This window comes from Drosophila arizonae, chromosome 5, assembly GCF_054131065.1.
Source record: "Drosophila arizonae isolate 15081-1271.41 chromosome 5, UAZ_ARI_1.0, whole genome shotgun sequence".
Classification (NCBI taxonomy): Eukaryota; Metazoa; Arthropoda; class Insecta; order Diptera; family Drosophilidae; genus Drosophila; species Drosophila arizonae.
In genome coordinates this window covers 9,694,924-9,710,210 of record NC_142925.1, presented here as the reverse complement: position 1 = coordinate 9,710,210, position 15,287 = coordinate 9,694,924, and the positions used below count along the sequence as shown (strand labels likewise).

Below are 15,287 nucleotides of genomic sequence, written 5' to 3'. Positions count from 1 at the left end.
ACACACACACACATAAACTATCTATTGAATAAAAATAGAAACAAGCAAGAGATTTTGCGTCATTATTTCTAAAGGTTTATTCAGTTTTTTGCTTTGGTTTAATATACGCGTGATAATAGAAATTGCCGAACATGAAAATCATCGAGGATGAGTGAAATATCTGCTGCCATTGCATAAACAAGGGGAACTGGCAGCTGGGGTTAAAGACGAGAACTACAATACTTTGCACTAAATATATCATAAACTGTACAATTTGGGCGATAGTTATGTACTTCTTCCACCACAAGTTCATCTTCATTTTAGGTCGCAGGCCCGCATTAAAGTAGTAAAAGTACATGAGAAAGTGCACAGCTGTGTTGCATACTCCCATTACTGAGTATTGGCCACCGGCGCCGTAGAGTCTTACTACCCAGTACATGAAATATACCATCATGGCATGATGATACACATGCAGAAACGTGATCTGTTTGTAGCTCTTGCGCAGCACAAAGAATATCGTATCCAGTAGATCGAATATCTTGTTCATGAAGAAAATATAGGTAATGTACCGTTCTATCGACTTCTTCGGATGGTCTAGACTAAGGGTGTGCATGCAACTTAAATCGTATGTTCCATCGATTAATAGGTAATAAAAAGCCTGTAAGGAAATGTAAAAATTGTAGAATTTGCAGGAAATCGATGAGATTTCGATACTTACCAAAAGAAAGATCGATCCATTGTAGATCATTTGACAGATGTTATAGATGAGTATTATGTTCCTCAAGTTGTAAGGCTTGCGATGCTTCATGAATTCTGGACCGATTTTGTAGACAAATAATAAATATGCCGTGCAGAGGCAAGTCACAGGCCACGGCGAATTGAGCAAATACACCTCAGCTGTCCAGGGATCTATATAGAGGTAGTATATGATAAGTATATATCCGAGTGGCAAGTCTGCCGCAGTCCTTGCCTGCTCGCCACAACTCGAACATGTTGAAGAGACTTGAATTCGATGCGTGCATATCCGAGCGGTAAACGCGACTAAATAGTAAAGTTCGCCAGGTTTTTTTTTTATTAAGTATCGGTATTGTGTTTATGATAATTAGTTTAGACTCGTCACTGCATAAATACATTCATTATAGACTGCATTGGTATTTGAAAATGTTTAATTTTCCCTGACCCTCTTTTCTTTACAGGTGACGTGGCTGCAATGGACGGCAAGAGCAACGGCAGCTGCTGGGCCAACACACGCAACAATGTTAATGATCAGTCCATATTCAAATGGCAGGCATGCATAGGCATGCAGCGCTCTCATCAGCGAATTCAGTAAAATTTAAGCGAAACGAAGAGAGCTGCCACAGAAATTGCAACGGCAACTGCAGTGGCTGAGAATTTAATTAAGCGCACAAAAGCGAGCTCCACCAAATAAAAAAGGAGACAGAATATAAGTAAGCCCACGTCCACGCCCACGCGGCAGTGGCCATAAATCAGCCGCTGCTGGTGCGGTAGGCCAAGTGGTGAGGCTCAGCAACGTTGGCAGCCAGGCAACGACCCCAAAAGCAGCGAACAGACGTTTGGGGCGCCTTCCTGCCGCGTACGTGCGGCCAGCAGCTGGCCAATTAGTCGCCGCCTCCGAACAGCCAGCGGTAATAATTTTGGCTCCATTGAACGTCAGCCTGATGACTGCCGCCAAGAGACGTGCAGCAACTGGCAGCAGTAGCAGCAGCAGCAGCAGCAGCAACAGCAACAGCAACAGCAACATCAACAGCGAGCAGCAACCATTGCAGCATCATCATCAGCATCATTCGGATGCGGATCAGCAGGCGCACGAGTACCAGCAGCTGTTGCAGCATCAACATCATGGCCATAATCAACACCAGCAGCAGCAGCAGCAGCAACACCAGCTGCAGCAACATCATCATGCCCAGCAATACCACCAGAGACAACAGCAGCATCATCAACATCAACATCAACAGCATCAGCATCAGGCATCCGCATCCGCATCCGCATCAGCAGCGGCGACACTGCGCGATTGTTCTGTCAAATTGCCGCTGGACATCCTGTGAGTATTCGCACTGAGCTCGGAGCTCGGAGCTCTGCGCTCTGAGCTCTGAGCTGTTGGCTGGGCTATCATTAAGGGTCTGAGTGGGGCATCTCACCTAGATTAGAGCTGGATATTCCCCTTGGGCTAATGCTGATTCAGGCGCTCCCTCGACCATGAGACTTGTTAGATAACTTATGCCCTGTAAAAAATCTGAGCTAGGGGGTAGTTCGAGCAGCTAAGCTATAGAATATTTGGATGGAGTTTAGGTAAAATGATGTGCTTAAAACTGATGGGTACATAATATGTGTTTTATGCTGTATATATCCTAAAATAGTTATATAACAATTTCTTTATAAAAAAAAACAAAATACTTTACATTAAAAACAATTTTTTTTTTTATTTACTAAAGAATTTGAAAAATATTTTTATCAAATTTTATTGCTATATATATATTTCTCTTAATATACTAAATCTTCATTAAAATTACAGGGCAGCTATTAGTCATGAACTGCAACTCTGCAGCGCCTGTTAGAAATAGCAACGTCAAATGTAGGGAAAAAGTCAATGTAAGCACGTCTCATGCTTTCATAAAATTTACATTTGAACGACTCGAATGAAAATTGCATTCATGTTAATGGCTGGACAACAATTTTCGAAGTCAATTTCAACAGCTCTGCTATGCTATATGCACTGTGCTTTTTTGATAAACATTTGATTGTGGGCCAATTATATTTTGAAATTGCATGCGCATGCATGTTGCCAATCTAAGATACCAAAGTAGATGGCATCATTCCTAAATGCATTGACTTCATATAATCAAATGGGGCTAATGGTAGAAAATGAAAGACTTTGGAAGCTGATGGCAGAGTTTAATTGATTAGAGGCGATAGGAGTATGAAATAGAAGGATGTAGATATAGTTAAAGTAGGCCTAAGCACTTGTATATCATTTTAAAAAAAAAATCTAAAGTTTATAGTAAGAGAGTCTCGTATTTTCCTTCTTCTTCTTCTGTAGTTCCGAAAACTTTCAGCTTGAAGACTCACTCATCTCTTATACCATAAGAGGTATTAAAGTCCTTAATATTTCATTCACATGAAAGGTTACAATATATTAAAGCAGAACCTTTTTAAGCAACATTTCACACACAGCTCGGAGGCAGCTTAAAGCTTGTTGAATTGTTCTTAGTTCACACGCCATTGTTGCCCCGAAAGTTGCAAACTTTATTTATTATTTTTTATTCAGTTTTAATTAAGGCGCCATCACAAATCATATCTGCGTGTAGAATCGAATGGATAAATGTTCAAAGTTGGCAATATTAATTGCACTAGCTGCAATTGTTGAGTGCCGTGTCGTGAGGTCTTTGGCTAAGTCTTTAAGCCGCTTTCCAGCGAATTGCTGGCAATGTTTGAGCTCGTTTAAAACAAAGTCAACTTGGCTGGGATTTAAGTTGTTAAAGCTGCCTGCGGGCGCCGGGCGCCCGGCAAAGGACAAAGGACGAAATGGAGTTGCAACTGGGCTGTCAACTCGAATGCGTGACAGTAGCAGCAGCAGCAGCAGCAGGAGCAGCGGCAGGAGCAGCGGCAGCAGCAGCAGCAGCAGCAACCACAACAAGCTGTAGCAGCTGTAGCTATAATAACAGAAGCTACCGGAGCAACAACAATAACAGCAGAGTCAAAGGGAAACGTTGCGTTTATGCAGATGCCAACTCAAGTGGGTAGTCCAGCCACGCCTACCAGAAAACGAGGCCAGGCGAAGTCCGTGTGTGTGTGTAGAGGAAACTTAAAGCATGCCACAGCCGCGAGGCGTCGCGACGTCTGTGTGAAGGCTGAGGGAAAAGAAGAGAGTGAGAGTGAGAGAGAGAGAGAGAGAGAGAGAGAGAGAGAGAGAGAGAGAGAGAGAGAGAGAGAGAGAGAGAGAGAGAGAGTGAGAGAGAGAGAGAGAGAGAGAGAGAGAGAGAGTGAGAGAGAGAGAGAGAGGGCGGGGACTTGAAGCAGACAGAAGTTTGAAAATGTGTGAAGTGACGCCTTGTGGGCTGCACCGCACCCCACCACACCACACCACAGCACCGCACACGCTGTGTCGTTACTTTTAACGAGGTGTCGCAGGCAAAACTCGGCCAACAGGATGGAACAGCAGCTACCAGCTACCAGCTGCCAACTGCCAACTGCCTGTTGCCATGCTTCCCCCTCAGCCAGCCCAGCCAAACTCCCAACATCAAAACCACCTTTAAGGCTGGCTATATATAAATGCACTTAGCCAGCCGTCGACTGACTGCCAGCGGCGCCGTCTGCTGCTGCTGCTGCTGCTGCCGCCGCTGCTGCAGCTGCAAATGAAGTCATCCATTAGACGAGCATAGCGCACGTTACGTATACGCGACGTATGGCAGCGGAGTCATAATGCGAGTCGGGTTTTTACTGTGGTCTAAGCGGAAACGTTTATAATGGAATTCGCCTAAGCGCTGACAAGCGAGCCTTTTGATACAGCAGTAGTAGCAGGAGGAGGAGCAGGAGCAGAAACAGCAGCAGCAGCAACAGCAGCAACGGCATTTGGTGTGAAGTTTCTTACAGGCCGATGGTAGTTGGCAGCTAGTTGAGACACCTGGGCGATGTCACCTCTTGCTAATTTCTGTAAGCAGTTTTTCGGTTAGCACTTAGTGAGTCATCGGCACTCGGAGTTGAACCTTTTGACGGGCAGAGGGACAGGAGGCAGGAGGTAGGAGGAGTAAGTGTGTCGTTTGGGCCGGCACTTTAATTACTCAGCGGCTGTTGAGGCGGGAATCTAATTAGCTTAGCGACAAGGCGTCTGCCATTGAAAGCGAGCGTCGTCCATTAGATTAATTGTGCCGCGAGGCTATACTTTTACAGTTAGTTTCTGGTGGCACAGCGATCCATTAGCACAGATATATATATTCAATTGTAATTGCATATCGACGCCACAATTCGTGTTTAGTCATTGCAAATCGCTGGGGGGAAGGGGCATTTAAATGGATAGCTCGAGGCAGGCTACGAATACCGCGAATAACGATTAACTAAAAATAAATAAACCTAACGGAAAATCAACCTAAACGAACCCTTTGACATTCGATTGTCAATGCTAAACAAGTAAAACAACTTTCGAGGAAGAGTTGCTCTTAATTTAATGATTTGAGTACTCCATTTCGCTGAATTGTGAATTATTTAAATCCCAATATTATATAGATGAAATCTCTTTCGAGTAAATCGAGCCTATATATAACTCTCAGTTGTTTTGCCCCTACACACATGATGATGAAAATCCTTTTTATTAAATATTAATGCAATTGTTGTTGGGATAAGCGAGCACATGAATTTCGCTGCTAAAACCAAGGGAATCTCAGTAAGTCAATCAATATTATAGATTTTTCAGGTGAACAAACAAAAGTTCAGCTCAGTGCTCAACTTTTTTCGGTTTGAACAATAGAATCATGGTCATCGTATTTCCAAACTTTTGCCTTTTATATTGGGCGTTAGTTTTTTATTCCCTGAACTAATTGAAAATGGAAATGTAAGCAGTGGGGGCAAAAGGCAGAAAGAGTTGTGAGATATAGATTTGTTGATTTGTTTTTCCGTCCAATCGTCCCTCCGTTCGCCCTTCCATCCGTTCATCTCTCCGTCCGTTCATCCCTCTGTCTGTTCGTTCATTCCTTCGACCGTCCGACTCTCCGTCTGTTCGTCCCTTTCCCCTTTTCTACAGCTGTCTGTTTGTTCGCCCATTTATCCATCTGTAACAATTACCTTTCCGTCCCTATTCCCTATATTTTATTTCCTACGTTTCTATAAACTACGATTTAACATTTTTCTTATCAAGTCTAATCTGAAGTGCATTTAAGCTAGATCAGAAATGTTTTTAGATACCAAATATTTATAATTTAGATAAGTTCCCTTACATTTCAAGCAATATGTATTTAGTATATCCCTATTCGGAGAACTATAGCTCATAGCTACTAGGTCTTACTTACTAAATATATTTACTCAATCTCTTTTGCTATCTCTTTAGAGTTACATTTTAATATATCTATTCCGTTTCTTTCTAATTTTCTTAATCTCTACTCCTTTTTCCAGCTGGTTGCCCAAGTCAGCGATGCGACCCGTTGGCGCCGATGCCTCGCATTCGGACTGCATTCTGGTCGTTGGCGTCTCCCGTCCAAAGCTGGCCGTTGTCTTTCTAACGGTCATGCTGATCTCATTGTTTCTCACGTTTCACGTGCTGTACGACAGCGCCGTCTACAACATACAGGCAGCACAGGCGGTGCACGAACGGCACCGTCTCTCGCTGGCCGCATCGGCATCGGCCGCCGCCTATACCGCATCGAATGCCAATCATTTGCCCGTGTTTGTGAAGCCCGTGGCCAGCTCGAATCAGCTGAGTCATCCCATGGTGTTTCCCTCCAGCCGCGTACACTTCCCCAAGACCAGTCGACGTCTGCCCCAGGTATGTCCAGGCGCCCCGTCTGCGTCTGCAACTGAGTGTCTGTCGAATTACCCGAACACCGATAATTGCTGCAATTTGCATTTTGCACTTCAATTACAGGCCCTGATAATTGGCGTACGCAAGTGCGGCACTCGGGCCCTGCTCGAGATGCTCTATCTGCATCCGCGCATCCAGAAGGCGGGCGGCGAGGTGCACTTCTTCGACCGCGATGAGAACTATCTGAGGGGCCTGGAATGGTATCGCAAGAAGATGCCCCACTCGTTTCGAGGCCAAATCACCATCGAGAAGAGTCCCAGCTACTTTGTCTCACCGGAGGTGAGTGGAAACATTTTTGCACTCGCTTTGATGTCGTAATTGGCAATTAGGCCCGTCCGCTGCACATGACCGACCCTAATTATTAATTAACTGGCCACGCCACTGACTAGAGGACATGCAAAGCATCTATACCTAGATAGATATAGATATAGATATATACATATATATAGGTATATATGTATGTATATATTTAGTCTCTGGGAGCCACAGATTGCATCGACATTTATCAAATTAAAGCGAAACGCAGTCAATGTTCAGCTGCCCTCTCTGCTACCCTCTCTCTCTCTCTTTCTCTCTCTCTCACACACTTTCTCTGCAGCTTGTCTCTTTGCCAATTTCCGTATTCCACTCTCGTGTCCATGTCCGTGTCCGTGTCCATATCCAACCAATTTTGGCAGCGGAAATGTTTGCAAATTCATTTGCCAAACGGCGTCATCTAACACACATCGTGCCCCGCCCACGATGGCCATACGCCCACTAACTGGTTCAGGTGGTTTTCGAACTGCAGTCTGTTTTAATATTGTTTCCAATACCCTGCACAGCTGCCAAATGGGTGTCAAGAGTTAGTTAACCTTTTAAGCTTTTAATTTTCAGCCAACAATCAAACAATTTTATGGTGTGAATATTTAATTATTCCACACGAGAGTTTAATAGGACAAGAGTTGATTATATTCTAATAGGGTATATAGTAAGTTTATAGAGAGTATATTAGTGGTCGTAAATGTAGTAAACTATATCTTTTATCTACAGTTGTCTATATTTTATTTCCTTTTATCTGCTAACTCTCTTCCATCTCCTATCCCCTATATAACATGGGCCATCTTATATTTCCCATTTTCGATATTCTATGTCCTATCTCCAATTTCCTATCTCCTATCTCCTATCTCATATCTCCTCTCTCCTATCTCCTACCTCCTATATCCTATATCCTATCTCAATATCAAAATCTATTTATGTAATACAGACTGTGTTCAATAAGTAAAGAGCATTAAAAATTCATAAGAACTTTATTTTCTGTCCAGGATAACTGTTTGCCGCATAGTTTCACGCAAACCAGTCTTTACCTTTCTTCTTGGAACAGCATTTTTTATTCCTGTTGCTGCCTGTTGCCCGCAGAGTGCCTCTGTTGCTGCTCCTGCTGTTCCTGCTGTTCCTGCTGCTCCTGCTGTTTTTGCTGCCGCTGCTGCCGCCGTTGCAGTTGATGTTGATGCTGATGCAATTTGCTGGTCGAGCCGGATGTTCCATGTGTCAGTGAAATTGAAGCCTTCAGCTGGGAGAGCGGGGGCAACCGACGGGTGGGTGGTTGGCGTTGGGTGGGTGCCGTTGCTGGGAAACTGGGATTTGGCTGGTGTCATGGCAATGCAATAATTCATTCAGTTTATGCTTTCAATTTGCAGCTGGCTTGCAGTTTACAGTTGGCAGTTTGCAACTGTTCTTGTGTATAAGCTCATTCTATGTTCCATTCCATTCCGTTCCATTTGTTAAATCTTCATTAATGTCATGATTAATATTTATTGGCATACGCTCGGGGGGCTCGATAGCGAGAGAGGGAGAGAAGCTGATAGAGAGATATATAGAGTGAAACATAATCTGACTGTTAGCTGTCCTTTGAGAATGATGCGGTGTCCAAGCACGCTCTCTCTTTCTCTCTCTCTCTCTCTTTCAATCCCTCTCTCTCGCTCTCGCTCTAGATAATTGTATTTTATTTAAATTTAAAGTTACTCGTCGCACTTGCAGTATAAAATTAGCCACGCGTCCATAAATAATGCAGATCCCAACGGTGTGCTTGCGCTTTCAAACAGCACGGGAGAGAGTGAAAAAGGGAGAGAGAGTGAGTGAGGCAGGCAGGATGAGGAGTAGTAAGAGGTAGGGCAGGTAGGCAGTCAGCGAGTCGAGCTGGAGTTGTGCAGACATGAAAGCGCTAATATTTACCCGGGCTACTTTATAAATTGCATGAATACAGACAAATAGACACACACACACACATATATATATACATATATATTTATATATTTATACATGTATACAAATATTTATTTGTATATGCATATAGTTTATATAGCCGTTTGTTCCTTTTGTGTGTGTGTGTTGGCAGAGTTTCAACAAAAGGCCGATGCGGTCGGTTTTTCTGGTTCATCTAGATGAAATTTTTCACGTCGCTTGCACTTGTTGCATACTTCATGGACAACAACAGCTCCTCCACCACAACGGCGCCCCCTACCCCCCACATTGAAATTGATTAACTTTATTTAGCTTGGCTCGTTGGCTATTTAATTAATACCCTGTGCACACATAGCGCTAAGTTGGTGGGCTATGCTCGATTAGCTAGAGAACTTAGGATCTACTACTCTACTACTACTCTACTACTACTCTACTACTACTCTACTACTACTCTACTACTACTCTACTACTATTCTACTACTACTCTACTACTACTCTACTACTATTCTACTACTACTTTACTACTAATTGGCTTCTGCTGTACTACTTATCGACTACTGCTGTACTACTATTCTACTACTAGTACTACTACTGTATTGCTATTCTACTACTACTATCACTGTACTACTACTAATCGACTACTATTACTACTCTACTACTACTAATCTTTTACTACCACAACTTAACTACTATTCTGCTACTATTCTACTACTATTTTACTACTAATTTACTGGACTGACTTTAATGATTTTCTCACTGTTTATTAAAGCTTTTTACTCTAGGGTATTGCATATGTCTATCAATATTGTATGTATAATATATTCGTGCATATAGCTGAGCGCCTCAATGCCAGCGCTGTGGCATCGACGACGATATGCTTCGGCCATGTTTTCCGTTTAAGTTTTATTGTTCTCGGCGCACAGAGTGGAGGCTGTTGGCTGCCTGTAAATTCATTAGTCGCTTAACTGCTCCCCAACATAACTTGGCATTATGCGCGATATATAGATATATAAAATATACAATATATGTATATATAGAGTATAGATATAAGTATTAAGCTTAAAGTATCAGCAATTGGAGTATTAATATATTTTTTTCTCTCTGGTATTTTACAGGTGCCAGAACGTGTGCGTGCCATGAATGCTAGCATCAAATTGCTCTTGATTGTCCGTGAGCCGGTGACCCGAGCCATCTCGGACTACACGCAGTTGCGTAGTCATGCGGCCACAGCGATATTGCCGCTAGCAGAGAGCAATGCACCTGGCTCGGGCTACGGTGCCAAGATGCCGCCTACGGCTGGAGCCTCGCTCTATGCCAAACTGCAGTCGGCCCATGGCCCCTATGACAATGCCCTGGGCAGCGGTGCAGGCGCCAAGGAAACCAAGCTGAGAACAGCAAGCGGAGCTAAAAGACGTGCGGCTCCAGGGGCTGCAACAACAATGAGCACGCCCACCACCACGCCCAGTGCAGCGCAGTTGGCGGCAAAGTAAGTAGAGAGAGAGAGAGAGAGAGAGAGGGAAAGATGACTTTAATATGTTTTATACTGTTAATTGTTTTATTTTGTATTCCGCTTAGATCCTTTGAGGAGCTGGCCATATTCCCGAATGGCACTGTCAACGAGGCCTATCGTCCCCTGAGCATCTCCATGTATCATGTGCACTTGCATCGCTGGCTGGAGGTGTTTCCGCGCGAGCAGCTGCTGGTGGTCAATGGCGATCGTTTGATCGAGGATCCGCTCTCTCAGCTGAAGCGCATCGAGGCATTTCTAGGTAACTACAATTATCCACATATGTTTAGTCATATATACTATATATACTTTCTATGATCTTTGCAGGCATTGAGCATCGCGTGCGCAGCGAACACTTCTATTTCAATGAGACAAAGGGTTTCTACTGCCTGCGCTACGATAATGGCGATCGTTGCCTGCGCGAGACCAAGGGACGCAAGCATCCGCATGTGAATCCGGTGGTGGTGTCGCGTTTACGCAAATTCTTTGCCGAATACAATCAGCGGTTCTATGAGCTGGTTGGCGAGGATCTTGGCTGGCCGGAGGAGTAACTGAATAGCGAGAAACATGGACTGAAACGAAATGGAAATGGAAATTGAAATGGGAAACACCAAACAACATTTTCCGGACTGCACTTTAATTATAAACCAAAAAAGAAATACAGCAAAAAAAAAAATATATATGTATATATATATACTGTGCGTGCAGTAGCTGGGACACGCAGCAGGGCAGCATCCTTCCCTCTCGCTCGCCTCTTCCTCTCTGTCTCTCTGCGTCTCTGTCTGGCTGCATGCCAACCAGGCTGACAGTTCAATTATGCGAACTTTGGCGCCCACGAAAATGCTTTATGCGAAAAAAAAAGAAGCACCAAACGCAGATTTTCAGCAGCGCAAACAGAGAGAGAGAGAGAGAGTGACAGGCAGAAAGTGTGAGGGAATGAGACGCAGCAAAGCATGAAAATGCATTGGAAATGGAAAAAATAATATATTAAAGCAATATCTACATGATGTATGGGAGCTGTCCAAGGGCGAGACAAAAACGGAAAGAGCGAGAGAGAGAGAGAGAAAGCTGTAGAGAGCTGAAGCGTATGCATGTGTGCGTGAGAGAGATAGAGTGTGTATGGATAAATTTATTTAAGCAACTAAATGTGATTTTATAGAAACTAAGCGTTAAACAAAATGCAAATTAATTTGAAATTTATTTCAAAAAACTAAAAAATTTATTTAGAAAAGAAAAAAAACTGTCGGCTGATTTAAAAGTGTGCAGAAAAGAAAAAGAATAAACTAATTTAATATATCAATTATACATAGCTAAATCGCAAACATATCGGAGCTACTCAACCTTAAGTATATCCATATATATATGTTTATCGTATATATATATAATTAGTCAAACGTAACATATCAAAAGAAGATGAAAAATCAACCATGAACTCAAAACATATCAGCGGAATGCTAAAGATTCTACAAAATAAGACATTATTTATATACAAAATATTTATAAATATAATATAATTATATAGTATATTAATGAATATTATATGAACTAGTTGCTTAAGTTTGTATTCGATTTGTTAATTGTTATGCATATTATTTAGCAGCAAATTCCATTTGAGTCAAATTTGTCAACTAGTTTTTTAGCTTTAAACAAACATACCTAAACAAAATTAAAAAAAAAAAAAAAAAACATACCAAGTCCTTAGACAAATTTAACTAGTTAAATGCACTGCCTGAAAAAATATATATACGTATATATATTATGCACCAATGTAATAAAATTTTAAGATTTTTTAAAGCAAAATTTTTTAGCAAAAGTTTATTTGTAATTATTTAGACTAAAAAGAGATATATTAAAAAAAAAACTAAATAAAATTACATACTGTAAACAGTTTAAGATATATCTACATATATATCATATAAATACATACATTTTCATGTACTTTCGAAACTAATTGTGAAAAAATACCGAAAAAATACTTAATGCATATCAACTCAATGTGAGCAATTTAAATTAAGCTAATGAAAATACTATCCATACATATACATATAAACATATACATTTATGGGTGTATTTGTATTATAACTAATAATAATCATTTACTATAATGACCCAACGTAACGGTTTAATGTTTAAGTTAATTCTATTTTTAGTTAGTTTCAATACATTTAAGTGCTAGTTTTTAAGGGATCTTCAGCACAGAAAAGGCAGCCAAGCACACACAGACACATACACAGACACACTCTATAGACTTCTAGAATTGTTGAAAACAATCCAAACACAAACACTCACACATACACAGATACAATTCAGAGGAGTTGAAAACACCTTAAATAATACTAAATCTATTCTATGAAAAAGCAAAAATAATTTCCAATGAAATCAAGTAAGCAATATCAAGTCAAAAAATATATGTATAACAAAAAAGAACAAGACTGAAGGTCCTCCGCAGAATGTTTTCTCAATTACTTATGTTTCAAATAATACCACAAAAAATACCAACAACAAATACCAATCAACCATATATACATATAGGTAGCAGCGAACAACGAACAACGTTTATAATTTGTTATATTTTTATACAACAAAACCAAAAGAAACAGAAACCGAAACAAAATACCAGTAAAATACCGAAATTTGTTTTTGTGTGCTGAATTTAGTATATATATATAAACAACATATATAGTTGATGTATATGAAGTTTACCTTTATCCTTTGAACTATGCCAATTAAATACCATAGTACATAAATATCAAATGTTTAACTCAACTCTAAATCCTCCAATCGACATTGATATATATCTATGTATATATATATACTGATGTATTATTGTCTACCTAAAAATTTAAATATGTATGTGTATTTACATGAAAAAAGAAAAAGATAAAAAAACAAAACTAATCTATAATGTACCTTAAAACAAAAGCAAAGAAAACAACTATGTATATTTCTTAAACTTTCAACTCTCTTGACTCTTATTCAAATTTTCAATGTATATGACATAAAGAACATACGTTACGATACGAAACATATCAGCAAACCGCAAACGATCATTCAATAAACAAACGATATTATTCAATTTGTGTGACAACTTAACAGAAATCAACATTTTAAAATTACAAAAAGAAATAAATAAAGAATTAAATTTTACGCATGCAATGAATAAATGTATTAAGCAAATTATTAAACAGTGTATGGGCATTTTTGCACACGCTACCAGGCTAGGGGTTAAGGCATTAGCTAATATTTAAACCACTTACAAGTCGGTGCCAGTGTATAAGGAATTAGTCAATACACAAACCACAAAGACAGCTTCGAAGCCGCAGTTTGTGGCGCTTACATACATAGCTAAATGCAAGTTGCCTGGCAGCGGGTTAATATATTTGCACAGAATTTTAGCCAATACACAAACCATTACCAAAGTTTTTTTTGCGAAGAGCTTCCGCATAGGGAGAAAAAATTATGCGCAATTTAAGCGCAAAGCTGAATGAAATATTCAGTTTTAGCTTGCTTGCGCTGGTGTGCGGTTTGTTTGTGATATTTGCGAAAGTTGCGGATATTGAACAATTGTTTTAGAATACTATATAGTAATCTAAGCTTGTTTAGAATTCTTTTCAAAGTGCATTTAAAATGTGGAAGTCTAGACTGACCATTAAACAGCTCGGCAATAAGAGCCAGCTGATCAGGGGGCGGCTTTTTAGTGTGGGCAGTGCGCTTCAGCAGCAGCCGCAGTCGCAGCCGCAGCAGCAGGTGAGTAACAGCTGAGCGCCAAAGAGAGTCGGAATCGCAAAGAGCGCGTGAGTGGATGTGTGGATGAGTGAGAGTGAGAGTGAGATTGAGAGAGAGTGCTTGGGTAAGCTTTGAAAACAAACAATCAGACCCTCTTGGAAATTTACTGCAATACAGAACCATTGGGAGGAACTGTTGGAAACAACGCCAATACGCAGCGATGAGGAATGGACGAATGCGAAAGACTATTCAGACCTGCCGGGGCCAGGTGCTTTACGTCTACTATCCTACTTTCTACCAGGCGGTAAGAGTTCTTATATGAAATATTTCAAATTTCACTTTCATGTGCCTTTTTTAGGTAAACTGCACAACACGAACCTCGTACAAATGAATCGTCGCATGCGTGAGTGGTACGGCGATATATATCGACTGCCCGGCTTGATGGGAAAAACTGACGTTGTGTTCACTTACAACCCCAAAGACTTTGAGGTTACCTACAGAAATGAAGGCTTGTGGCCTATACGCATAGGTCTAGAGACCTTTACCTACTATCGCAAAGTGGTTCGCCCAGATGTTTTTGGCGGCATTGGCGGACTAGTATCCGAGTGAGCATTATTTAATATAAAATATAGATACGATATTCATATATTTTCCCTTTCGCATATAGACAAGGCAAATCCTGGGCAGAATTTCGAAATAAGGTGAATCCGGTGTTGATGAAAGTGCAAAATGTCAGACAGAATCTGCCGCAAATCGATCAAATTTCCAAGGAATTCATAGAGAAGTAGGTAACCCAATTCAAGACTAGATTTCCATTTAATATTTGTATTTCTCTTCTAGATTGGAAACTTTACGTGATCCAGCAACTCACACCCTGAACGCTGACTTTCATGAGCAGCTCAAGAGCTGGGCCTTTGAGGCGATTAGTTTTGTGGCTCTAAATACTCGCATGGGTTTACTGAGCGATCAGCCCGATGCGAATGCCGCACGCTTTGCAGAGCATATGACGGACTTCTTCAACTATAGCTTCAAGTACGATGTACAGCCATCGGTTTGGCCGTATTACAAGACGCCGGAGTTTAAAAAATTCCTTAAGACCTACGATCATATTACTGAGATTACGACTAACTATATAGAGGCGGCCATCGAGCGATTTAAGCATGAAGAGCAACCGGATAATAAATGCGTTCTGCAGCAGCTGTTGGCTATCAATAAACAGGTGGCTGTGGTCATGGCCATGGATATGCTAATGGCTGGCATAGATACGGTGCGAATTGAGTTTGTTATCTTAATTAGATATCCCTTGTAATACAACTCCAATTGCAG

The 15,287-nt window shown here is 41.0% G+C and overlaps 3 protein-coding genes across 7 annotated transcripts in view; 2 read left to right on the top strand and 1 right to left on the bottom strand.

Moving 5' to 3' along the window:
• Positions 1-13,382, top strand: part of Hs3st-A (Heparan sulfate 3-O sulfotransferase-A) — a 68,131-nt gene extending 54,749 nt beyond the window's left edge. For all 4 annotated transcript variants that reach the window (XM_089471101.1, XM_089471099.1, XM_089471102.1 and 1 more), the window contains exons 3-8: positions 1,176-2,041; positions 6,103-6,472; positions 6,572-6,787; positions 9,844-10,214; positions 10,304-10,497; positions 10,563-13,382. In XM_089471101.1, coding sequence (XP_089327227.1) covers positions 1,659-2,041; positions 6,103-6,472; positions 6,572-6,787; positions 9,844-10,214; positions 10,304-10,497; positions 10,563-10,786 — 1,758 coding nt within the window. In that variant the 5' untranslated portion in view covers positions 1,176-1,658 and the 3' untranslated portion in view covers positions 10,787-13,382. The remainder of the gene's footprint in view (positions 1-1,175; positions 2,042-6,102; positions 6,473-6,571; positions 6,788-9,843; positions 10,215-10,303; positions 10,498-10,562) is intronic.
• On the bottom strand, positions 53-1,085 carry LOC108615720 (very long chain fatty acid elongase F). Its single transcript, XM_018010426.2, has 3 exons — positions 950-1,085; positions 698-888; positions 53-637 (listed from the first exon to the last, which is right to left on the bottom strand). Exons 1-3 carry the CDS (start codon positions 999-1,001, stop codon positions 77-79), a joined length of 804 nt encoding a protein of 267 aa, XP_017865915.1. The 5' UTR covers positions 1,002-1,085; the 3' UTR covers positions 53-76.
• A 345-nt stretch (positions 13,383-13,727) lies between the features above and the next one.
• Cyp12b2 (Cytochrome P450 12b2) overlaps positions 13,728-15,287 on the top strand; it is a 21,136-nt gene continuing 19,576 nt past the window's right edge. Inside the window, exons 1-5 of one of the 2 annotated variants that reach the window (XM_089469300.1) lie at positions 13,728-13,982; positions 14,139-14,265; positions 14,320-14,566; positions 14,629-14,745; positions 14,802-15,228. In XM_089469300.1, the coding sequence (XP_089325426.1) occupies positions 13,863-13,982; positions 14,139-14,265; positions 14,320-14,566; positions 14,629-14,745; positions 14,802-15,228 (1,038 nt within the window). In that variant the 5' untranslated portion in view covers positions 13,728-13,862. The remainder of the gene's footprint in view (positions 13,983-14,138; positions 14,266-14,319; positions 14,567-14,628; positions 14,746-14,801; positions 15,229-15,287) is intronic. The other variant, NM_001366251.1, reaches the window with a different exon arrangement.

Coding starts and splice junctions, on each gene's coding strand:
- LOC108615720 (XM_018010426.2), bottom strand. CDS start 1,001: ATGCACGCATCGAATTCAAGTCTCTTCAACATGTTCGAGTTGTGGCGA. Junction 889..949: donor GTTCGAGTTGTGGCGAGCAG/GCAAGGACTGCG, acceptor ACCTCTATATAG/ATCCCTGGACAGCTGAGGTG. Junction 638..697: donor ATGGATCGATCTTTCTTTTG/GTAAGTATCGAA, acceptor ATTTCCTTACAG/GCTTTTTATTACCTATTAAT.